This window comes from Sardina pilchardus, chromosome 2, assembly GCF_963854185.1.
Source record: "Sardina pilchardus chromosome 2, fSarPil1.1, whole genome shotgun sequence".
NCBI lineage: Eukaryota > Metazoa > Chordata > Actinopteri > Clupeiformes > Clupeidae > Sardina > Sardina pilchardus.
The window spans coordinates 29,549,936-29,576,139 of NC_084995.1; the positions used below are offsets into that span (position 1 = coordinate 29,549,936).

Here is a 26,204-nt window from a genome sequence, read left to right on the forward strand (position 1 = left end):
ACACACACACACACACACACACACAGTGGCACTTGAATATATATTCGTATAAAATGTTTACGTTTGGAAAAAAAAACTTGTATCTTGGTAAGAATTAGAGTTTCAGCCATCATCGAAGAACTAAGTGGAGAGTATGTTACATCTGGTTAACAAGGACTTGCCAGAGAAGGGGATCGAAAGAAGTTGAGAAGCATGCTTTAGTTTCTTCGGACAGTGCATGGCATTACCATGACAGCAGTCATATTATGTACCGCTCACAGGGATGGTGCCCTAAATTGGAAATAGGATGAAAACAATAAAAAATTGTTGTGTTTTACTTGATCTACAGTACACTCACCAGAGAGCAAGTCTCCCAAAGCCCCTATGCTTTGTTGATCAGCAATCTAGTCCATCACAATATTGAGTGTATTTTTGCTCAGCCAGAGCTTGCAAGATGTCTTGTTTTGTATCATTTTCCTAAATTATCGAACGATTTGGCCGTCATTATCTCGAACATACAGTATTATCTCAAGATCAAGTCAAGTTCTTAAGTAGGAAAAAGGTCTAAAATAAATGTAAACTGACATCTAAAAGCTTCTAAATTTAAGAAATAAATTTGGTCAAATATAGCTTCAACTCTCTATAGTTGTATGCACTGGCTGCTGATAGCAGTTTCCAGACATAAGCTTACTGCAGACAGACTAGACAAACATTTTGAATAGGGGAAATCTGCAAACTTCTCTCTCCATGTTAATGTTTTGACTTGCGATGACTTCATGTTTTTTATCCATTACACAGAGAGATTTCTCTGGGTTCTTTGAATATTTGTGCACTGTAGATTATATCCCCAACTTCTTTGCAATTTGACAGATTGAGGAGCATTTTCTTATTTTGTTCCATTTTTTTCTCACACAGTTTTCTCACAGATAGCATTACTACCTCCCCACCTTTACTTCTGAGAAACTGGCAAGTGGAAATTCTCGATATAAGATCACTAACACTCGCAACATGTTCTTGAGTGACTTGTAGGCTACATATACTTAAAACTACTGTTACCTTGTTTGATGTCTTCTCTATTTGGCAATAGGCCATGACCTATCAAACTTGCCTGGAATAATTATTTTTCTAGGTTGGACAAATGGTAGCCTGAGTGTCATTTGCTATAGATGGCGCCATTATATCACATAACTGTCTCTGAGATTTTCTCCACATCACCGCTCGACTGAAGCATGTTCACTTCATGTCTCGTCAGAGGAAAACGTGTAGGGACATTTCAATATACGTTAGATATCTGTGTCTGACTTGATATGTCCAATAGCTCATTGCAACTTACCTCACTTTGCATGGGATATATCTAAACATAGGCATATCATGGCGGCCATATTGTGGGATGCGTAGGCTACTCTCGGTGAGGAGGAGGAGGCACGCCAACTGTGAAAGCTTTGGTATTCCTCGGCCACTTGGGTGTCTTTTGTCATGTAGCCTAGCCTTATTCCAATCTCTACCGGTTCCGGTTTAAAGGTTTTTGTTAGTCATTGCTGATATCCATTCTTCTTTTCTGACCAATCTGTGTATATTTTTTGACGCGTCTTCCCAATGATTTGGTGATATAGGGTATTCATTTTGACAGAAGGAGTTTATAAGGCTACTTTAATGCAGCCTATTATTTACCATTTCTTGGCGGAGGCTAAGTTATATGAAAACGGGATGGGACCGACCGTGATTTCAAGTTTTGTATAGGTTAACAAAACCACTTGGATTACCCTGAATCTGTAACTGGAGTTCGGCTGTGTCGACAACGTATGTAGCCTAACCTCAAATAAAGGAAATTGTTTTTTCCGAAAGGTAAGCCAATCTTATTCTATCGGATCCCAGCACTCTAAAATCCGCACCGAAAGTCAAATGGTCAGGCCTTAGGTCCTGGTTTTTGGTGTTAGGCATGGGCTTCCGCAATTAGTATAATTTAAAAGAGAGAATGGAGCCTTTTAATAAAGTATCTCAGTAATTAAGAAATCAGTGTCTTTTTTGTCCATAGTTTAAGTAATAACCCGTTTTTGTTTCGCCCAGGCTTTCCTAACAGTCATGTTTGCTTTGGCGTTGGTTGTCATTTGATCAATGGTTTTGAAACGTGGCTTCTCAACTTAACTTATAGTTGGTGCTTTTAGATGCAGGCGACATGTTACCTTTTTTTTTAAATGAATAGTCTATGGTTCATTGGTCTTCTCGCAGTGCTAAAACTTGTGTTCCAAAAGAAGAGCTCCCTTCCACTCAGTTACTATGTAGCCAATTGGAAATTATTGTCTTCGACGAATGTACTTTCCTGTAAAGGAAACAATGTGGACACATGTGCCTTGTTAAATTGTAACACTGGTTTGCCGCCTTCGTTTGGCTTTTTCTGTTGTTGTTTGTTGTTTGTTACAGTGTAGTCTGGTGCAAAAGACTTTTGTGTAACAACTTTTATTCAACAACTGCTAATCTCTACTGAACTGCTTTTATGCCTAGCCTATTGATGCATATCTTTGGCTAAACCTAAATAAGTTGTTTGATAAGGAGTTAGGTTGTAATAGTGTTCAAAACAATGTGAGGGTGTGTGTGCGCGCGCGCGCGTGTGTGCATGTTTGTGCGTGCATGTGTGTTTGAATGAATGAATGACAGCACTGGAGTGACCTAATCCTGCTCAGATTAATCCCATGGGAGTTCAATCTAGCCCTCCCAATAACATTGTCTCCCTCATGGTGCCCTGTGATGTTTCCTGTTCTGGGCTGTTCTGTGTCTCATCAGCATTCTACACTGTACTTCTGTGTTTACATCTTTGTCTTACTTGCATGAAACAATTTTCTTGTCTAGTCCATGGCCTTCTTGCCATCTGATCATGCATCAGTTCAGTTGAAATGACCAATGTGCTCGTCATGAGAGGGTAAATAAAGAAGATGGTCTATTTCAGGTGGCAGAACTACCTCATTTTATACTTTTCAGTGCATGTAGATGTTCAACTTAAACCCAAGTTCTCCCTCCTTCGAGACTGTCTTCTGTCGTCCCTGCTCTCTAGTTCTCTCGGCCTTTGACGAGCACAGCAGGTGGCTTTTGTGGTATGAATGGACTCGGAAGGAAGTTTGTGCCCCCTCCCTCCCTGCTGTGATTGGCAGTAGCAGCAGGATGCCATGGCGATTAGACTGCTCCGCAGTGATGTGACCGTGCCAGAGGAATTACGGAGTCACCCAGAATGTCCAGCGACCAACTAGCCCCCTCGTTCTGTGTCCAGCTATCAACAGCACTGCTCTCTCCTTAGTGAGGCATTTTGCTGTGCTAGCTGTTTGATTTAGTCCCTAAACCACAGTCAACACAATGTAGGGATTTCAGTGTTTTGGAGATTGTTGTGAAGCTGTCTTCAGTTTGCATGGCTTTGTTGGCCCTAACCAGTGGAAACGGTCATTGGCACAGCAATTTGTGGACTTGGAGCTGTGGGACACTTAAGCTCCTGTGGTCTATTTTTTTATTTCAACTGTTTTTATTTTTCATGGCGTACCTAAATCTGGGGGGGAAAATAATGTCCTTTTTTAAAGGAGTTGGATATGGTGTCATATGGTTTTGTCAGAATGATCAATCGAAAATGTCTTCCTTGATTGCTTCATATCGACCTGGACAAGTAGCACTGATCAGATTAAGCAGAGTTGGTGCCCATCATGTCACAAGGCAGCCATTTCCATTTCTGACCCATGGGAGCAGCAAAAATAGCCTTGATCCAATTTACCAGTTTCATTTAAGATCATGGGCAGCCCCATCGCAACATTTTTAGCATGAAGTGACCATGATAACTGGCATTTTGCACCGATAACACAGTCAACGCTTGAACTCCTGAGCGCTTTGTGACGTATGGATTCACAATCTGTACAGAGAGCTGTGCACTTTTGTAGTAGTTGAGCTGTGGCATTAGTAATGCACTCACTAATGCACACATGTGACACTGCAATCCTGCTGCGTGTCAACAGACTGTAGGCTGTGGTCAGGAGGTAGAGTCAGGCGTGTGTGTGTGTGTGTGTGTGTGTTGTGTGTGTTGTGTGTGTTGTGTGTGTGTGTGTGTGTGTGTGTGTGTGTCGGATCTCCTCTGTCTTACTCTTCACCTCAGACACTCGTCAAGTCTCCACTACCGCACAGAATGGAGGTGAACACTCTGTCCTGACTGGAGGAGTTGTTCAGTAGTTGCGTCATGTCCTTAATTAGGCCCAGTTACCTCTGACTAGCCCTGGGAACTGTCATTAGCTTATCAGTTGAAAAGGCACATTGACCCAGTTTTAGCTTGGTTTGGATTTATCTGTTGTAACACCGCAGATGAGTCATAAGGAAACTGGAAAGAAATCCCAGTGTACTGTAGTAAGCATGGTGCAGTTTTGTTTCATTTTCAGGAGCTGTGTGTGTGCTCTGTTGATCTGCAGTATGTTCCAGGAGGGTGTATGAGCCTCTGTCCTGTTTGTCCGATCCATATTCTTGAGTAAATTGTTAAATCAGTAGTCTGAAACAACCTCTGTGATATTCCATTTGAGTCCCAAATCAGTGTTTTGTAGCAGCACATTGTATTTTTTTTTTACGCTAAAGTAATGGCTTCAAACTCATTTTGATGCTACGCTGACTTTTGAGACGGAGATTGGAGTCTCTGGCTCCACCCCTGTTCGCCTGCAACGCCACGTATTGAATCATGTAACTTCGTCTCGGGGAGGAACGTGACCATTTTCGTCAGGTTTTGGGTACCCCCTAGCACCAGACGAGTGCTCAGAATGTTGGAAAATTGATGAAAAGGGGAATTCCTACATTGTGTTCCTCCAACACAGAGGGTCTGACATACTAGGGTTTGCGCACACATCCTTTGCTTAGACACTCATTTTGTTGTCGAGCTGATTATAATCATTCAGCGTATCAGCAACCTTGTAATTTACCTCCACTGCCAGCACTGGTGTCTGTGACAGACTGGTGGTGTGTTCGGTGTCTCCCTGTGGTGGTTAGCGTGACAAATAAAAGTCTGCCCAGATGTTGAAACTTGGCTTAAATCAGTATTAAAGTCACACTAGTACAACAAAGATACTCTACATGGCAAAATGCTTTTCTCATGGACTATTTCAGACAAGTGTAATGTTTGACTTTTATGCCCTCTGTGCATTTTATGGCCATCTATTAGCTAATCTCTCTCATAACAGACATTTCCCTGATCCTTTACCCTGTACTGTTATTCATTCACTGTTGTGCAAAGTCACCCTTTAGAGCCAAACCCTTGTGGACGCAATCCGCTTCTCATTTAAATGAGCACTGTGGAGGGCACTGTCTATATCAGGCTTTCAGTCACCCATCAGCTGGGAGAGTCCTTTGTGAGCAGCCTCAATGGGAGATCATGAATCTGTGAGGGATTTTCTCAGCCCTTTTTCATGTTGCAAGCCAAGGGCTCTGTCATGTATATGCAGGGGGCCTGGCGGAGGCCTTTGCTGTTGGAACACATGCCCTTGTGACTGTAGTCTTAGATCAGTTGGGCATTTAGGAATGGCTCAGAATGTTGCATACAGATTACAGATGTAACAGAATATGAGTTCGACATGCAGTTAAGGCACTTTTTCAGATCTGTCTGTATTCAGTGTGAATCACTGTTTCTGGTTCAGTGTGGTGTCTGTGGGTGGCGTTGTACCAGTCCTAAGTCACCGAATCGATTAAATCGTAACTGCTCAGAAACCTGAAGTAGATGCACACAAATATGTCTTATCTGTCTTATTTGTTCCCATTCAAAGAAGACATGCGCCCTGTGCTTGGACTGGTTGCTGAAGCACTCCCCCCTCAAGTTGTACTGTGCTTTGCGTTATTTGTAGAAAAAGAATGTGAGATGCAGCTGACTGAAATTTAGTACCCTATATGTGAGCCACGTGGAAAAACTGCAGCGAAAAATCTTGCCTGTGAAATTGGCCTGAAATTCCTCTCTTAACTTGGGCACATGGTGAGGTAAATCTGGGGCTCCGCATCTCCCAGGAGCTGCCTGACCTTGTGCAGTGCATCTGCCCGAGCTCTACAGGCTCTGTGTGAAAAGCCTGGAGGAGGTGGACACAACATGATTGTCCTTGAAATCCTGGTGCTTACAAAACAGACGAGCGAGCCCTATTTTATGTGTTGGGAAACCTGGGCATTAGTTGTATCCGCCGATTACTGAAAATGTTCCTAGGCTAAGAAGCAGCGGTTCAGCTGCTCGACACGCTCTTGTCCTTGAGCATTCTTACAGAGGCTCTGAGATGCACGTCAGTGGAGGATAGAGAGCCATTAGCATGCCTGGGAAGGTTTTTTTTTTTTTTTTTAAAGGTTGTCAGTGGTCGGATTGTTGGATTTATTGCATTTCATCCTTCTGTGTAAGCCAAATCCCAAAATAAGCCATGGACATCCCTGCAAGGCAGTTGCTGTTGTGTCGTGAGCTAGAGAGACGGAGACGGAGAAAGAGAAAGAGGGAGCAGGACCCATGGGCAGGTTAAATGTAGCCCTCCATGCCTCGTCAGGCGCCTGCAGTGCCTCCGGCTCCGTGGTTCGGGCCAGACGGTAGCAACGCTCCCTCCCTCTTGTACGACTCACCCTTTCAGAGGATTTTTTGTTGTTGTTGTTGTTGCTGTTTTTGGCTAGGAGAATGGGAGCCCCACCCCCACCCCATTTTTTGTCACCTGAAAGAGTCCTCAACATGCAAAACAGAGCAAGGGATACGCAGAGCCAACCACTCTGAACGAACCCCTTTAGGTTTGTAGGCTCTGCCGTCCCCCGTGCGTGGCGACTGCGGCTCGTTAACGCACCTGTGCGCTCGCCTCCGCTCGGCAGCACCAGGCTGTCCTGACCGCGGATTAGTGCCGTCTGACAGTGAGGATTACCTGCCCTCCGCACTTGGGACAAGGGATTTGCGACAGCGATCCCACCCCTCATGCACACTCCCCCAGCCTCCGGATCCAGTTATTGTGGTAGGGGGCACCATACCCTGGCCAGTATTAGCTGACTCCCTAAGCAGATAAGCCAAGAGGCAAGAGTATTGTGCAGGATCCGGATCATCAGAGAAGTGGTTTATATTTCAGGGATGCGTGCAGGGGTCACGGAGGGGTTAAGAGAGTCCTCCTGGGGGAGTCGGAGGACACAATATTGAGTACGGTCTTCTGCGAGGACACCAGTGAGTGGATGTTAATCTGCAGGATGCCCATTTAATTACTGCAAGGATGCTGCTAATATCCACCCTGTGGCTAGTTTAATAAGGCCCACGTGTGCAGCCAGAGCAGACCCTGCTATCCTCAGCGTGTGTGTGTGTGTGTGTGTGTGTGTGTGTGTGTGTGTGTGTGTGTGTGTGTGTGTGTGTGTGTGTGTGTGTGTGTGTGTGTGTGTGTGTGTGTGTGTGTGTGTGTGTGTGTGTGTGTGTGTGTGTGTGTGTGTGTGTGTGTGTGGCTTGCTTGTAATGCAGACAGTGTGCGGTTCATTGTAGCAGTAAAAATGGGGCCCATCCGTCCGTGTCACTGATGTGTGTACTCACTGTTAATGCTCTCTTTGCTCTGCAGGGACAGAGCGGCTTTTGTGTGCCAAATATCCCCACATCTGCACAACAGCATCAATCCACACACACACACAGACACACACACACACTATTCACTCTCTAACACACACACACACACACACACACACACTTTTAATCCTAATCTATCTACCCCCCCCTCTAACTTGTGCACTTTTTCCACACTTTCGTCTCTTTCCCCTCTCGGTCGCATTCTTTCTTCATTTCTCTTTCTCCCTTTCTTTCACAGATGGCGCCAAGTAAATCCTCTTCTCGCATACATTAGGCAGAGCGTGTGTGTGTGTGTGTGGATGCTGTAGCCAGAGGCAGAGCATTGCTGTGCTTGACAAATCTTCTGTTTCCCTCTGAGATGCTTCCCTCTCATCAGCAAAGGAAGACACAAATTCTTGCCTTAAACCAATATTGCCATAAACCAAAGTTGTATCATGCAAGTGCTTTCATTGAATTGAAGTTGTCTCAAGTTGAATGTATCGGCAGGAAGGCTTGAAGCTTGACTCAACACAGTACAATTTCCCGGAACAGATTGAAATTACGCTACACTTGTCATGGACATGAGGAATGAATCATATATTAACACCGCCTGCACAACTTGTTTGAACAGCCTAGCCCTACTAGCATTTGTCATTACAAATCATAGTGTGCTCCAATTGCACAACAAACTCAATCAAAAAACGTTAACACCCATGAAGGTGTCACATGAGTCGTGTCCAGTAAGGGGACTGCTGAGCCATCATTGCCCAGTCAGGGAGAATGTCTCTGGGGTTGAGCTCAGCAGGGGCGCCAGGGCCACTTTCCTGCAAGCTGGAAAAAGGTGCACAGATTTAGCTGTTGCTAAGCCAATCCTGAAGGGGACTGAACCGGACCTGACCAGTGATGGTCAGAGATGGCCAGGGTCCGGGCCAGTTCTGGCGAGGCATGTCTTGCTCCCCACCCCTGCTCTAGCCATGCTTCACTGGAAGAGGGTGAGACCTCATCTCTAGCTATACACAATTATATTGGCACATTATCAGCTGATGTGTTGTTGCATCCAGTCAAAGTTAACATGATTGCCTTAACTTCCCGTGAGTGAATGTCTACATTTGTTAGAGGATTAGTGATTGTGATCTCACAATATAATATCAAAATTGCTGAATACCAATACTACAGCAGTCCTGAACAAGTAATAGAATGGGCCTAGACAGAAAAAAAATACAAATGCGGCTTTTATTAAAACCTGATTAAAACTAGCAGTAAAGCCCCTAATTAAATGGAACATCATAATTTAATTTCATGGTATCACAATGCTTTTTTGATATCACTGCGTTGTGCAACGCTATAAAGGTAGGCCTGGGTTAAGAAACTGGCTACACTAATTCTAAAAAAAGGTGTCCTCTTACTTAAAGTTTTGCCATTTCTATCTCAGTCTAGTCTCTAGTCTCATCTCTCTCTTTATAGCACAGACTGTCTCTGTCCCTCTCAATGATTGATCTCCCTCATCCCTCTGTGTTGTACTGCCCTCTCTCTCTCTCTCTCTCTCTCTCTCTCCATACCTTTGTCCCCCTCACCTTTACTCATTCCACCTTTCTTTCACACTCTCACTTTTTCCCCCTTTCCCCTTCACTTTCTTTCTTTCTTTCTTTCTTTCCTTCCTTCCTTCCTTCCTTCCTGTCCTTTGTCCTCTCCTGCGTCCTGTCCTGCTCAGTGCCGGGGCCGGGGTCGGACATCGGAGTTATTCTTTACGCGTTCCGGGCCACAGGGGAGGCCTCAGATCCAGGTCATCAGCACCAACAGCACAGGCCGGCTTTTGCTCTACATACGGAGAGAGCGTCAGAGACCGAAAGGGAGAAAGACGGAGCTTGCCGCAGTGTCCACTCTGCCATTGTGTTCTTGTCTCCTCCTTCTCATGCCTGCGGTCCAGCTCTTCGCCACAGCGGCTGCTTATTTGCACCGGGTGGCTGACAAGTAGTGGATGCTGCACTGGGTGGCTGACTTGGAGTTGATGCTGCTGCTGTTGCTGTTGTGCTTGTTGTTGTTATTGCTTTCGTTGTTGCTGCTGTAGTTGTTGCTTTTGTTGCTGTTGCTGTTGTTGTAGCCGAGTGGAGTAGTCTTCCTTGTCTCATAAAGATACAAATGTTTGTTGGTCCCAATGCAGGGAAACTGAAGTATCACAGCAGTAGTGATTGCATGAAAATGAAACCACTTGGCTTCACTCCGCGTTTCATTTCGTTCACACCACACTTACTGTACATGCTTGATATTTGATATATCACCAATGCAAACGCACACGAATGCTATTTCCACCTCTGTCTCTGTTTCTCTGTCTCTCTAGCTCTATCTCTCTCTCACACACACACACACACACACACAAGCACACACACACACTGAGCGCCTCATCACTCTTGCTGAATGTCCAACAACTGAGCAGAAATCCCCTCGGCCTCTGACAGGCCACCTGTTTGTGCAGAGGCTCTGTATTCCCCCACACATGTGCTGGACAAAGCACACATGCATGCGCACAGTATACTCACATACAGCGGCTCTGTCTGCTGACGGGTTTGGCACAAACCAAACTAAAATGGATTGGGGCTTGACCATTGAAGCGTATGCTGTCATCTCCGTAGACCGGCCTGTTAGGATGACAGAGCCATATCAAATTCAACACGAGCAGGACAAACACCCTTCTCCTAGCACTGATGTGTCTGGGGTTCAGGTTTCACCGAAGAACATATGTTTCAATGGGGCGTGTGTGTGCATGTGTGGGTGTGTGTTTTGACAGGATCTCTGGACTTCAGAACATATGCTGGATTATTGTGGCTGTGTAAACAATTGCCTCGTCTGTTTCCTAGAGGTATTCCAGAAAGCTAAAAACAAACCGTAACACAGTGACAAATTGTTGTGCATGGAGACATTTCTTCGTCACATCTCAAAGATGGTCTTTCTCTCCATCTTGAACCCATAATGACAATCTGGTAGTTGTGTAGTCAGGATGTTCAATGAATGCTAAATAGAGATTGCACAGATTCATACATGCAAATCTCGACAGCAACTTTACTAATCAATTCTCTGAGCAGTATTTAGCAGTTTTGGATTTGCTTGAATGCTGAATTTTGGGAAATTCCTTATAGTGCAAAGTTATGGTTATGGTTACAGTTATGGGATTTGGCAGATGCTTTTATCCAAAGCGACATACATAACATAACATAACAATACAATAGTTACATTTAACAGTAAACAGTTTAAAAGCTGGTAAGACCACATTAAGGAGAGTAGCAATAATAAACAACAAAGTCAATTCAACCAATAGCCTAATGAAAATAAACAAACACTATAATATACAAACCATAATGCTCATACTGTACATTCAGATTCTCTGTGATGTTTGGCTCAATTCAATATGTGTAATAGGTCCATCACAAAGACTCTTGACAAGGGACCTGAAAATCATGGCACTCTTCATAGACTACAACCCCAATTTCAAAAAAGTTGGGACACTGTGTAAAATGTTTATAAAACCAGAATGCTATGATTTACAAATTGTATTAACCCTATATCTAATTGTAAATAGTTGAAAGACAACATGCCAACTGGTGGAAATGTATTTTATTGTTTTTTGGAAAATGTAACTTTTGCCAGCAACTTGATGCCAGCAACATGTCTCAAAAAAGTTGGGACAAGGACCTGTTTACCACTGTGTTACTTCACCTCTTCATTTAACAATATTATGTAAACGGTTAGGAACTGAGGAAGAAAAGTGTTCACTGATGTGCAACAGGCTTTGAGGTGTTTTCTTTACCATCTGGTATGTGTGTGCGACAGAGCTCTCATGCTAGCTTATCATATCAGCATGATGTATACACGAAACCTGCCATATGAAAAAGGGTGTGTGCATATTTACAGATGAAAGATAAGAATGGCACATGAAACGTACTTGCCCGCATCACTAATGAGCACCTGTTTGTGCCATGTGTTTACACAGGGTGCATTCTATTCCGATCAGGTGCTCACAAGTGCTCTAGAATCTTTGATTGGAATAGATAGGCATAAATGCTCCTTTACTTTCGCGTGCCACTGCGGGCAACTCAATTAATCAGATTGACCGTATATGTGGCTGTTAGAACAGAATAAGAACAGAATACACCTGATTGAAATTCTAATCGGATCAGTAGTTTTATTCCGATCAAGGTAGATGTGTAACGGTACACAGAAATCACAATTCAGTACGTACTGTAGCTCTGCGTTGAAGTCACGGTTCGGTTAATTTTCGGTACAGTAAGCCTGTAAGCACTGCTAGCTCGGCATTCACACACAATATTGTATGCTGGAATAGTATTTTGAAAAGGTGGCAAATGTTTTTTGTGTTCGTTAAGTAAATTGACATATGGTCCATCACCTCATTTGTTTGTGTGGAAATTCGAATTTGAAACATGGTCTGCACACAACAAAAGCCTACCGCTGAGTTCTGCTAAAGACTGCATTGGATGAATTCAGTACACATCTGTATTGAACCAAGCATCCTGTACCTAAGGGGTTCAGTACGAATGTCATGTACCTTTGGGCCCCCAGATCAAGTGTTTATATTTATATACTTTATTTCGTTTACATTCTGATTGAGTCATTCTGATTCTGATCGGAATAAAAGTGTCCGTGGACACCTTCTCAGCCTGCTCAGCTGCACTTGTGTGTACAACAGTTTTCAGTGCCCCGCCGTTTATGTTCCATCAAACCCTTTGCAACACTTTTGCCCCTGTTGATCTCAACCCAGGTGTGTTTTACTAATTAGCCACAGCTGGTGACATGTCTGAAGCCCCTGCTGCTGCTGTTTTTCAGTGCTTTTCTTGCTGTGTGGAGTAAAACTTAATTTAGTGGTTTCCTCCCTAATAGTCTTCCCTTTCTCTCTCACTCAGGCTTGACTATGGGTTGTGTCAAGAGCAAAGAGGACAAGGGCCCTGGGACGAAGTACCGGCCCGCTGACTCGAACTCCACCACTCTGAGCCCACACATGGGCCACTACGGCCCTGACCCCACGCAGATGGGCCAGTCGCCGGCCCTCAAGGGCCCCGTCAACAGCTACAACAGTCACCCCAATGTCCTCACCCCCTTCGGAGGCTCCTCCATGTCCAACGTCATCACTCCCTTCGGCGGGGCGTCGTCCTCCTTCTCCGCAGTTGCCGTGAGCAACCCCTTTCCAGGTGTTGTCACAGGTGAGTGCCGTTGTGGGCATTGCTGTGGATTAGTGTAGGGGTTCACCTTTCTTGACTACGCACACAGACGCACACACACACACACACACACACACACACAGAGAAGTACAAATATTTTTCATTTTTCTTGATGTAGCCAAATGTTCTATGTTTGGAGTTCTGGGCTGCAGATCAATCAAGGCCATATGGAAAGCCTTGAGAACTGGATGAAAACAACAAAAACTGGCTTTCAGAGAGCAGTATTTTTGCAATTTCATAAAATGCAGGGCAAAACATTTGTGGTATGTACATATTTTCCGAAGCTGAAGTAAAGTCAGTTTTAGATTCCGAAGGGAAAGCTGGTTTAACGTTGACAATGAGTGTGTCCAGCAGATGTACTAGAATGGCAGACTGCAGGTGGTATGGTGAGTGCTATGTTGTGATATATTTTTGTATATGGGTTACTGATAACCACTCCCAAGCCACTTCAGTCATTATGTACCAGGGGTGGACGACGCAGTCAGGGGATTCGCAGGATGTCTGTTTGTTTGTGTTCATGTTTAGATTCACTAGCAGAAGCTTTTGTGCAAAAAAACTTACATTAATTTTAACCATGGACCACACAAAACGTACTCACCCCTACCTTCAGTATTCCCATAGGAATTCCACTCAGGGTAGGCTGCCTCCACTTTAATCCGTTTTTGGAGCCTGGCAGCAAAAAAAAGCAGTTAGCAGTCCTGAGGAGATGATGCTGAATGTGACAACAAATGTAATGGTCTTAAAATCATGTGAAATCCTTGACTGCACAAATGAACATCTATCAGTCACATTCAAATTCTTGATGATATTCACCAGCCACTCATTGGTAATTCATTATTGTGTATCTGAAATCTACTAGCCACTTTTCCCAGCATTTGGCTTGTGGCTGTTGCTCATTGCCATCCCTGTTATGTATGGTGCGCCATGTATGTTTACGCTACCTTGGTGTCTTTGTAATCCATCATGCCAAGGTAGCTGAATTATTAGCATGCGTGACACGGGTCCTTAGTGTGGATATGAGGAGAGGATACAGGACACCTCAGGCCTCATAGTTGGGTCAATATTATGGTTTCTGGAAGCCTCTGTCTTGTTGTCTTTTTTTAGTTATGTCTTTTCATGATGTTTTGGTATCATGGTCTTGGGAAAGATCTTGTTTGTACCCTATGTTGTGTTCCTGTTGGGCGTGCTGTTCCTTGCGTGCTGTTCCTTGTGTGAGTGCTCACAAGGTAACCAAGAGTTATATCACAGTCTGTTCCAGTAACCCTCTTTGGATTTGTGTTCCCTGAACTGGGATTGTATCCAATGCTTCTCCAGTCTGGGGTTGTACACCCGACTGTGTTGTCCTGCCTCCACCCCGAATCCTTGTCCTTAGCAACCTGGGACAGCTATGGTGTTGTGGCCGTGAGAGTTCATGTGAGCTGACCTTTGCCTGTAACCCCGCTAAGCACAGGAGCACCGAGTAGTCAATACAACAGCCACACCACAAGCAGCACATGCCTTTCAGATTAGTCTTATGAGCATGTCTCACTCTTTAGTGTTGTCTTAACATTCGCCAGAGACTGGGCGGTCTGGTTCTTATCTATCACTGCTTATGGGAAACACTTCACTGGTGAGGTGAAGGGTCATTGTAAAACTGTGTGTGTTTGATCAGTGAAAGTAGAAACGGTGTTCACTGTTGCCACATGGTCTCTCGTGGTCTCATACAATCCATATGCACTTTGGTAGTTGAAAGATGTGTCTAGAGCTTCAGGATAGGGTTTGAAGCCTTTTTAAAAATACATGGACTGCGAGTGAACTGTGAGAACTAGGCCTGAGGGTAAGAAATTCTTTAATGGCATAAGAAAGTTGGCACGTACTTCGTACGTTTCACTGCAGGGAGAAATGATTGTCTCTTCAGGATTGTAATTTGCAACTCCATGGTGCTGATGACACCTGTAAAATGAGGTTGGAAATACTTCTGGTATCAAATCTAATTCATGGAAGTGGAATAGAAGTCAATGAGTATATGTAATACGCCTCCAGTTCTGGGATAAAGGTTGTAACCAGCCACAGGCCGCGGCCCCCCCGTCTCACGGAAAATCTAGTCCCGCAGGGCTGGTTAGGTCTAATCCCAGCCATTCAATCTCCCCCCGCAGAGGAAAGCGTAGCACAGCACATCATAGATTTTCCCTGGAGATTAACACTAGAGCGCCCAGCGCGCATCTCCACGGACGGTCCTGGCACGGTGCTGCTGGCACGGTGCTGCTCGTGGAGACGACGTGTGTGCAGCCCACTGCAAAGTTGCATGAGATGAACACACCCCGACACCACACTTCCCAGCACAGCACCACATGCACACTGCAAGATCAAGTCAGCGTCACTACACAGACAGGCACACATTCACAGGAACAAGACCGTCCCCTCTCTCCGAGCACACAGGTCATTGGATCTGAGCTGTCCAGCACACTCTTCTCTCCCCATTCATACCCACTGGAGTGCAGTTAGCCTGTGCAAAGCCAGGTGAGTAGCACCGCACCGATCTGGGCATAATAACTTGGACAGTGTTTGTTTGGCTTTCATGTGAATTGGAATGATCAGCAAATCTACAGATGAGGTATCAAAGCCAATTTAGTGCTTTGTGAAGATTGAGCTCAAAGCAGCAGTGCTGATTCAAGCAGGAAATGGCCATGAACAAGGGTCCTCTTGGCAGGGTTTGTTGATCTCTGGACTTACGTGGGTTTTGCGGCTCATATCAGGATCGTTCATCAGCAACATTGTTACAAGTTGTATAATTCTGATGTGTAAACATTATGTGGAGTACACTGGGGTTGTGAGGTAGACACATCCTGAGTAAACATCCTGAAGATTCTCTGAGTCGACAGTAGCTGAGGCTTTATATGGAGCTCATTTTATTTTTGGTTCACGTTGATAAACAAGCTCTCATGTAGTCCTGATGCTGTTTGTATGTCTGACATGACAAGATGTAATTACTCTTGTTCTTGTTCACTACATAAACATCTTTTTTTTCAGTTGAAGTAAAGCTTGATGACCGTGTTGATGATTTTCTGATTCTGCAGGTGGTGTGACATTCTTTGTGGCCTTATACGACTATGAAGCCAGGACGTCAGATGACCTTTCATTTAAGAAGGGCGACCGCTTTCAGATCATCAACAACACGTAAGTCTGGACGGATGGACCCCATTACACACACACACACACACACACACACACACACACACACCACCCCACACACACACCCTCAGCCCCCAGCAGACCTATTGTTTAGACCAGCGCACAGATTGCACAACTCCATGTGTTTGGGACAGTAAGATGATCTAGCAGCAGGAATGGGATGGGCCTGGACTGTAATGCTTGTTTTTAATCCGTCGTTGTGTTTCGGGCCTGATGTGGATGAAATCTGTCTGGGTTAATGCCTTTTGCTTTAATGGGCCATCTGGTCACGCGGCAGCCTAGTTTGGAATAAACAGAATTCACAAATGGTCAGAAATAAACAAATTGTCAACTTGTATTGTGAATTGTGCGAGGAGACACTTTTGTAATCTGCATGCTGTGTGTTTATTTCTTCGGAGCGTAGTCTTTTTTAAAATTTTTCTTGCTGACCCATCTTATAATGCCGAAATGGTTTAGCGTGTGTTACTAACATGAATGCTTTTAAGTGACTTGTGAGTGTGACACACTTCTCTCCCCCCCCCCCCCCCCCCCTCTCTCTCTCTCTCTCTATCTTGTGAACAGAGAGGGTGACTGGTGGGAGGCGCGTTCTATCAACACGGGGAAGAAGGGCTACATTCCCAGCAATTACGTGGCTCCGGCCGATTCCATCCAGGCGGAAGAGTAAGCGTTCTGACACTCCTGCTCAACCCCCTTACACCCCCCTCCCCCCCAATCCCCCCGCCCTCCTCCCCCCCTGACCAATGGGCTGGCCTCCCTGCCTGCTCCTGGCGGTAATTATGTGAGCATGATGGGGGCGGTCACACGAATAGAGGGCCGGATGACGGTGGCAGCAGTGACAAGCAGGCCGAAAAAACAAACGCATGACTGGAATACAAAAGGGGGTTTTCTGTGCCTCCTGAGATTACACAGGGCATTCCATTAGCACTCGGCCCCACCCTGATGCCCCCGTGGCCCACCCGCCTGCCTTCACACCGCCCGGCTCCACCACCCCACTGCCACTCAGTCCCTCTCCTCCCATCTCTCCCTCTCACACACCCTCTCTCTCTCTCCCTCTCTCTCTCTCTCTCCCTCTCATTCTCACTCCCTCTGTCCTCTGTGATCTGATTTCTGTCTGTTATTCTCCGGATAGCTCTGGCTCTCTCTCCTCCTCTCTGCTTGTTACCTTTGCTGCTGCTCACTCGGCCTGCGCCGTTCTCTCTGGTCGGGGTTCCCGCTCCACCAGGGTAACTTGAACAAACCTTGACGTCTCTGGAATGTGGAAAACATTTTGGGAAAATATACCGTTTCCCCCAACCACATCACAAGCCACAGTCGTGGTGGAGAAAAGGCCCTTTATGAAGCAACTGTTTACAACTTTATAATGAGTGTTATCTTCACTCTAGCCCTCTCAGCCTCCTGTTTTCCTCCACTATTCTTCAGATTTGTAAAGAGCGTGCTGTTGCTGAGGTCATGATTGCTTTAGTTGTAGAATATTTGTCTCGTATTAAGATATCTGATCTACTATCAATTGTTTGTATTGCACAGTTTCAGCCGTTTCGGTGCATTCGTCACGGTGCCCTGTTATCAGATTACTGTAGTTCTGTAGCACTCATAACAGAAAAATTCAGGCAATTTTGCACCATGTCGTGACATGTAATCTTATTGCATAATCACATGATCGCTCTATTAAATAGACCTTGGACTTAAGACTTTTATTTTATTTAATTTTTTAAACTTATTTCTGATAAATCTAAATGCATTTCATTATTTGACTACTGTCAATTGTTAGGCTACCAATTGTTAGATTAAAGTAATGTTACCGTCATGTGATGGCGAGGCATCTAGCCAAAAGAAACATAAGCAGACACATTTGTTTCTTTAGCCAGGTTTAATGCTACTGTTGCAATCAGGAAAGTGTAGCCTGAAGCTTAGCGCAACTCAAGGAACACAGGACATCCAACGTCGTTTTGTAGCCTAAAGTATGTAACCAAAATAACCCAGTAAAAAAGGTGTTCTACACGTTAGTTTGGTACTTGGTATGCCAGACTTAACTGATGCATAAAACTTGAAACTGGAACATTTCCCAAGAGTTTTCCAAAAGACATTGACCTTCACAAGTGCAAGGTAAAGGTAGACTATTCAGAGACGGCTGCTACTCATTCCTGAAAATGGATCATTTGTTGGCCAGATGGCTCACTTTAAATGGAAAAGAGAAGAGCTATTTAAACTGTAACCCTGTGTCTCTTTAAGTGTAGGCCTGTAAGTCACTGTTGTTGTTGTAGGCCTTGTCTGGGCATCTCTTTTGTTGTGCGGCTCTTTTGAGTGGTGTGGGGTTTTGTTGGCTCTTCAGTCTGGCCTGGTTAGCCACCCCTGCTCAATGTACTGTATGGGAAAGAAGGGGATTTAATAAATCAGAGTATATTGGACCTTTAAAAGCAGGTATGAGAATAAATTATAAAAAATGAATCTAGGAAAAGGACAAGTTGAAAAAGGGTCAAAAATCTAAATGAGAAAACAAGAACCATTTTAGTTCACAATAATACAGTCAGCTGTATAATCTGATCCGTTCCCAGCTCTCTCTCTCTCTCTCTCTCTCTCTCTCTCTCTCTCTCTCTCTCTCTCTCTCTCACACACACTGTCACTCTCCTTCACTCTCTTCATCTCTTCACATCCGTCTCTGTCTCCCTCCATCATGATCTCCCTCCCTGCGTGTGCTCCTGGTGAGCGGCGCCATCATGACTCATGAGCGCAGGGGAGATCAGTCCCACTCCACCGGGCCGTAGCAGGCGCCACCGCGTGCGGACCACTCCTTATGTGTGATAACGGTGTGAGTAAGGAGAGAGAGATGCCGCACACTCCGAGTTTTTAGAAAGACTATTTATTGCGGTAACGTTTCGGCCAACGGCCTTCTTCAGATCGAACGGTGTGAGTCCAACCAGCCTTCCCCACTTGGCACCGGCACAAGCCACAGTCTCACTCACTGACACCTCTACACACACACACACACACACACACACACACACACATACTGTACACACACACACACACACACACACACACATACTGTACACACACACACACACACACACACACATTTGTCGGCCTTCAGACCTCTGGTTAGTTAGCCAGACTGCAGCCTCTCAAGATTCTGAGCCGTGAGTCAGTGCAGTTAGTTGTCGTTAGAGGCGTATGGCTGAGGCTGAAGCTGGTGCTGGTGCTCACCCCTTGGCCTGCTTGTGATGCCTCCACAGATGGTACTTTGGGAAGATGGGCCGCAAAGACGCCGAGAGACTGCTCCTAGTCCCTGGGAACCAGCGAGGCACTTTCCTGGCGAGAGAGAGCGAGACGACTAAAGGTGAGAAAGTGACACCTGCTGCCCATTTTCACACCACTGATGCATCACCTCAGACATACGCACGGCCACACAAATAGGCACGCATGCGCACACACACACACACACGCACACACACACACACACACACACGCTCAGTACATGTTGCACTGCAGTGTATGTATCTGTTGTATGTTGGTGTATATGTTATATATCCATTCTAAATATATTTTGTATTTTTCTCTGAGTGGACATTTGACTAAAGTCATGTGTTTTTATGAGACCTTTTCTGTTCTCGCCCTCAGGAGCGTTCTCCCTGTCCATACGGGATTGGGACGAGGTGAAGGGAGACAATGTGAAACACTACAAGATCCGCAAGCTGGACAACGGAGGCTACTACATCACTACCAGAGCCCAGTTCGACACACTACAGAAACTCGTGAAGCATTATACTGGTACAGCACACCACACACTCATGTAGGCTTTTACATACTCCAATAACAGACAGTCATATTGGCCTGACCTTCAGTACCTATCAAGGATTTTGCAGGGAAATGCTTTCACTACACACACACACACACACACACACACACACACACAGATGCAGCCTGTGGAGCTCTGAGAGGAGTCCGACCCCAGTGTTTCCAGTGAGGGGTGACGCGCCTCTCGGAGTGGCAGGAACAGGTGCCCCACATCTGCTGAGAGGCGAGCGGAGCGAAGAATGCCGCAGCGGGCGTCTGACGGCCCGTTTGAACTCTCCTTGATGGGGCTCAGCGAAGTCCGACTCTGTGCCTCTGCGCTTTCATGTGTGAATGAGGGGGGGGGGGGGGGTGGTAGCCACCTAATCAGCGGCCCCACATGTGCTCCGCTCCATCCGACACAGTGCTCTGTCATGTCACGAGAGGCTTTTCCTGGGAGTGTTTTCGTGCCCTGGAGCTACATGAGATTTCTTGTCATTATTCCTGACACCTTGACTCCTCTCCGGAGGGCTTTATTTTTCTCCAGCCGTGCGTTAATGCCTGCTGCTTGCATATCTTGTGTAACTGAATTCACGTCACCCCCCCCCCCCCCCCCACACACACACACACACACACACACACACACACACACACACGCACACACAACTAGCCCCCGTTATTACCTCAGCGCTAGCTGCATAGGAATGAGCAGTGGGACAGCCGGCTCTCTAACATCCACGCCTACAAACATTGTAATTAACAAAATGATAGTCTTGGATTGTGTGAGGCCCAAGGCTAGTGATGGGGAAGTCAATTGGCTGAATTTGTTTGTGATTTATGCAGGCTCTTTTTAAAGCCTCTCTTTCCGCAACGTGTTTGCCAAGTCGAACAATTCATTTGGAACTGAAATGATCATTTAGATCTCATTTGCTTAAGTGGCACTATCACTCAACATTTTTCTCTCTTTTTCTCCCTCACTCCTGCGATTGCTCTCTCTCTTCTTTTCTCTCTCTCTCTCTCTCTCTCTCTGTTCCCTTCGGTCAGAGCATGCCGATGGCCTGTGCCACAGGCTGACGACGGTGTGTCCGACAGTGAAGCCCCAGACCCAGGGCCTGGCCAGGGATGCCTGGGAGATCCCGCGGGAGTCCTTGCGGCTGGAGGTCAAGCTGGGACAGGGCTGCTTCGGAGAGGTGTGGATGGGTAAGAGCCCCCGGCACACACACACACACACACACACACACACACACACACAAATGCAAACACACAAACAGACAAACACACAAACAACGGCATCAAAAGCTTCTCCTTAGCACGCCAAGCAGGGCTCCAAGATATGTGCATACACAAACACACACACACACACACACACACACATGCCACATGCATGGGTAAACTCATCATCACCAACAGCTCCTCCTTAGCACGCAAATTAGCCAAGCAGCGCTCCTAGCAACACACACACACACACACGAGTACACACACGCATACACACACACACACACACACAAACACATACTCATATACTGTACACATGCTCCAATCCAGGTGACAGCCAAGCATCCACACATAAACAAACAACCACACGCAATCTGCCCATGCAGCTTGTGCTTGTGCGTGGTGGCACGCTTCTCATGTCACTTTGCCTGGCTTCCCCTGGCGGGTAATTGCGGGTTCAGACACTGGCGCTCGGGGCTGGCTGCTAGCTAATGTGGCACGCCGAGCGCCTGCCCCCTTTCATCACGCTCTTCAAAGACCCCGGGGCTGCACGGCATGCCCCGACCTGCCAGCAGCTGCCATTACGCAACGCCAGAGATTCCACTCCTCCGTGAGGGCTTTCATGCACCTGACGGACAAATGTGTGCTTTTATTTTGCCTTTGTTTATTGTCTGTGTTTGTTTTATTTTTGTATGTTGACATTGCTTCTGAATTGTTCACATGGTGATTCATAAAGTCTATTTAGTCTATTAGTATTCGAGCACTGTTTTCTCTATTCACTGTAGAGCCTGTCACATCCCGTATCCCATGCCATGTGATCCGTCTCTCTGCACCTCAGCCTGTACTGTACTGTACTGTACGTCTCCATCTTAACCTGATGTGAATCCCGTCGTAATCACTAAATCTGCGCAGGCACCTGGAACGGCACGACCAAGGTGGCCATTAAGACCCTGAAGCCGGGCACCATGTCCCCGGAGGCCTTCCTGCAGGAGGCCCAGATCATGAAGAAGCTGCGCCACGACAAGCTGGTGCCCCTCTACGCCGTGGTGTCCGAGGAGCCCATCTACATCGTCACCGAGTACATGGGCAAAGGTCTGCAGCAGTCACACACACACACACACACACACACACTATACACACACACACACACACACACACACACACTATACACACACACACGAGAAGCTGGTGCCCCTCTACACCGTGGTGTCCGAGGAGCCCATCTACATCGTCACCGAGTACATGGGCAAAGGTCTGCAGCAGTCACACACACACACACACACACACACACACACACACACACACACACACTATACACACACACACGAGAAGCTGGTGCCCCTCTACACCGTGGTGTCCGAGGAGCCCATCTACATCGTCACCGAGTACATGGGCAAAGGTGCGCCATACCCGCCCTGGGCAGAGCACGCGCACAACAAACACCACCAGTAGATGCAACACGTCTATTGATTTGATTTGATTTGAATGACCACACTGCCAGGCTGGTAGAATTTGTTATCAGTACTGCTCTTGGTACAGGTTCCAACATTGGGCTACATTAACATATAACATACAGACACATTAATACATGATACATACAACATAAATACATAAGGGTCATACTAATATTTTTTACACATCAAATAGATTGGGGCCTGTCTCCTAAAAATGACTCTGTTCTTTTTCTGTATCGTGTGTATAGTATAGTGTGTTTAGAACCAGACAGAAGCAGCACTGCATAGACATCTGTCTGTTTAAAGGGTGTATGCGAGAGTACAAGTTCCATGCATCAGTGCAGTATGGGAGATCTGCTAATGAAGCCAGCTGGAGGACACTCCGCATGGCCCTTCCCTTCCCCTCCCCCTCTCCTTCCTTCTTGGCCTTTACAACCAGTCATGTGACGCTGCCATGAATTTGATTATCACCTGCCTTTGACAATAATTGGTTACATTCTTCTAAAGTTCCTACTTTAGAGGGCAATGTTTTTAGGCTTCTCCAGATCATGCAATCTTCCATACACTTTTGGGGATTTTTGTGAAGTTAAGATTGTGTTGGGGGTTCTGCTGAAACAACAGCAGCAGAACCAGGCTCTGTGCCTTTTAAGATGTCCATGCATTTCTGTACACTTACAGTGTACAACTGTACACCTCCTCAGCTTTTAACTGTGATAACGCTGCACCTCACATCTCCATAGATAGGAGGGGACATCGAGTAGCATGAAGGTGGCTAGCAGGCCTCTCCGATCATTTTCACCACAGATCTAATTGTTGGGAAAATCACTAGAGAAAGTCAAGTATGTTTAAAGCCAAAAATGCACAGCACACATATTTTATTATTTCTCATCTAGGGTATCACTTTCAAATGCATTTGCAGGAATTCAAGTGAGGAATTTGTGGTCGTTTCCAAACAAATGTCTCTTCTGTCTTTTTGTAAAAGCACTTAAACACATGTGGAAATTATTGTCTGTTGTGAGCGACCATTTGCTGCCATTTGTGGCAGAGAGGGGTTAAGTTTACAGCCCCATGCTTGTCCTTTAAGGCTCCCGGGAGCTGTGCCTCTGGGGGAAATAAGCTCTGTCTGCTGTAATGTCAGCAGCCACATTCCTCCCAACACACATGCTAGTCTCTCCCTAGCGCCAAAACCAAACTTGCACGCATGGGTCGGAAAAACAATTAAAATGGGCCCATGTGGGGAGAACTCCATATGCCCCCCCCCACCATCTGAGCTGATGATGAGAAGGCAGTCCATATGATTGTGAGTCTTTTGTTTCTAATGGTGTGTGTGATCGTGTGTTGTGCAGGGAGTCTGCTGGACTTCTTGAAGGAAGGAGAGGGCAAATATCTCAAGCTGCCTCAGCTGGTGGACTTGGCCGCACAGGTAGGACGGCAACAGCAAGCCTTGAGGCTAATGTCTGTGTCTGTGTGGGTGGGAATGACTGTGTAGTGTGTGTGTGTGTGTGTGTGTGTGTGTGCTCGTGCATGCGTGTCCCATTTGATGGTCGGAAGTGTCTGCATCATTGCACATGACAGTTCTGTAGTAGTAGAGCAAGGTGAGGTCGAACTCCACAAGACTCCTTTTGTTATCTTCTCCTTGTCTCACCTCATCTCTTAAAGAGGACAAAAGAATCCAAAGTAGTGCATCTTGGGCTTTTACCTTTCCCTCCTTTCATGTCTCATCCTGTCCCATTTCCTTTCCCTCTCTCTCTCTCTCTCTCCCTCTCTCTTTCCCTCCCTCTCCCTCTCCCTCTCTCTCTCTCTCTCTCTCTCTCTCCCTCTCTCTCTCTCTCTCTGCTCCTCCCACTAGTCCTCTCACACAACACATTTCCTGCCCCCTCCCCTGAGCGCTCTCCACGGCGCTCTTGTCCTCCTTTCTGTGTGTAATGCTTTGGAGCACTTAACTGGCGCTCCTTCAAGGCCACTTCCCCCTTAATGTGTCCAATTGCCTCTGTGAGGTGCTCTCTCTAAGCGCTCCCCTTCCCCCTTCTGCATCTTCCGCACGGAGCCCCCATCGTCTAACGGAGCTGAGCTGAGCGCCAGCTCGGCTCTCAGTCCTCCTTGTACAAATGTAGTCAACAGTTTGAAGCCCCCCTAACCCCCCTAACCTCCACCACCACCACACCACCATTTGCGTAATCTTTCTGCCGGAAGGATGCATAATTGAGTGCTTAGCTATAAGAACGTGTTACCGTCACAGTTCCGGCGTGTTGTTGTTTTTGTTTTTGTCTCCTCTCCAGCCACTCATTGAGAATTCCTGGCAGTACAGTGAAGTGCAGTGCCGTGCAGTGCAGTGCAGTGCCATACAGTGCGTCTGAGGCTTGGCAGTGAGTGCCGTGTCTGAGTGGCCCTGTCCCTGAGGTTTATCCCACGGCCGAGTGTTTAACCACCTGCTCAGGCTAATTGTCAGCTCTCTTTAAGCCATTAATGGAATGAAATGGAGCAGGCGTAGATGAAGGCGTGAGGGGATGGGGGGTGGCAGGCCAGGCCAGTCCACTGCTAAACACTCCCAAATTGCCTGCACATTTTGTTGTGTACTCCCAAAAATGCACTACAAACAAGGGCTCTCCACTCATGTTCACAAGCTACCAAGGCTCCATACAGCTTACCATTCTCATGGATCTCTTTTAATATGTAATACTACAAAATAACCTCTGGGCTGGCTGGCCAGTCTTTAAGACTATTTTTTCAAAGAGACAATTGAAGCATTTTTGGAGATTGAACAGGTACTAGTCAGGTTGATGTGAAGCCTAAGAGTGTGCACAATAGCTGAAGCAACAACTGCATGGCTCCTTTTAGCATGGATAGTATTTGATTGTTTTGTTCCTTCTGATTATTCCTCTTGAGAATTGAATTATACTCCTCATCACTTACAAAGTACATTTAGCTTTCATTACTAAGTTGTGCTGACATTTATTTATGTAGTCTGATATTAACGTCATCCGTATATTGCGTAAATGTCATCCATAATTGCCTACTAAATTGATACTCATTGAACAACCCAGAGGATATCAATAGTAGATCCTAGCGATGCCATTTTAAGACTGGGCAGAGGGTTTAGCTTGCCTGCACTAATGAAGGCTGGCAGGCTGAGGTCCTAACGACTGGCCTCCTTCTGTTGCAGATTGCAGACGGCATGGCTTTCATCGAGAGGATGAACTACATCCACAGAGACCTGCGGGCAGCTAATATTCTCGTCGGGGACAACCTCGTGTGCAAGATCGCTGACTTCGGCCTGGCCAGACTGATCGAAGACAACGAATACACAGCCAGACAAGGTTACCTCCAGGCTCATGATGTCATATTAGGACACACACATGCATGACACAAGTACACACGCACACACACACACACACACACACACACACACACACACTCATTCCATGTGGAGCAGACTTCACAAAAACACATGGGCTTAACCACTATCTTGTTGTTATAAGAGGTGTTTGATGCTAGTATTGCAGTATGTTGCCATGTCAGTGAGTTTATAGGGAGAGTCTTGGCTCACTCCCTCTCTTATTTAGTGTTGAATTCTGCTGACACCTGCTGGAGATTTGATGTACTACATTTTGAAGAGGACAATTAGTATTTCTGTTGCTACTGTTTTCTGTATTTTGAGTGTCTGTCAATATATTTCAAATCATTTTTAAAATTCTTGGAAAGTATACTAATCGAGTCAGTACTGTTTGTATTGTTGTTGTTTGGGTACACAAACAACAACAGGTTTTTTTCATAACCTGTGCAGTTTTTGCATCATTTTTGTTTTTATCACAGTTGTATGTACAAAATATAAAATGCAACAACCGTAAAATACTATCA

The 26,204-nt window shown here is 45.9% G+C and overlaps 1 protein-coding gene across 1 annotated transcript in view; it reads left to right on the forward strand.

Annotated features, from left to right (window-relative positions):
- Positions 1 to 1,365: 1,365 nt before the first annotated feature.
- yes1 (YES proto-oncogene 1, Src family tyrosine kinase) overlaps positions 1,366 to 26,204 on the forward strand; it is a 29,777-nt gene continuing 4,938 nt past the window's right edge. Inside the window, exons 1-10 of the mRNA XM_062525597.1 lie at positions 1,366 to 1,824; positions 12,424 to 12,720; positions 15,795 to 15,894; positions 16,471 to 16,569; positions 19,140 to 19,243; positions 19,525 to 19,674; positions 20,722 to 20,877; positions 21,805 to 21,984; positions 23,693 to 23,769; positions 25,510 to 25,663. Coding sequence (XP_062381581.1) covers positions 12,432 to 12,720; positions 15,795 to 15,894; positions 16,471 to 16,569; positions 19,140 to 19,243; positions 19,525 to 19,674; positions 20,722 to 20,877; positions 21,805 to 21,984; positions 23,693 to 23,769; positions 25,510 to 25,663 — 1,309 coding nt within the window. The 5' untranslated portion in view covers positions 1,366 to 1,824; positions 12,424 to 12,431. The remainder of the gene's footprint in view (positions 1,825 to 12,423; positions 12,721 to 15,794; positions 15,895 to 16,470; positions 16,570 to 19,139; positions 19,244 to 19,524; positions 19,675 to 20,721; positions 20,878 to 21,804; positions 21,985 to 23,692; positions 23,770 to 25,509; positions 25,664 to 26,204) is intronic.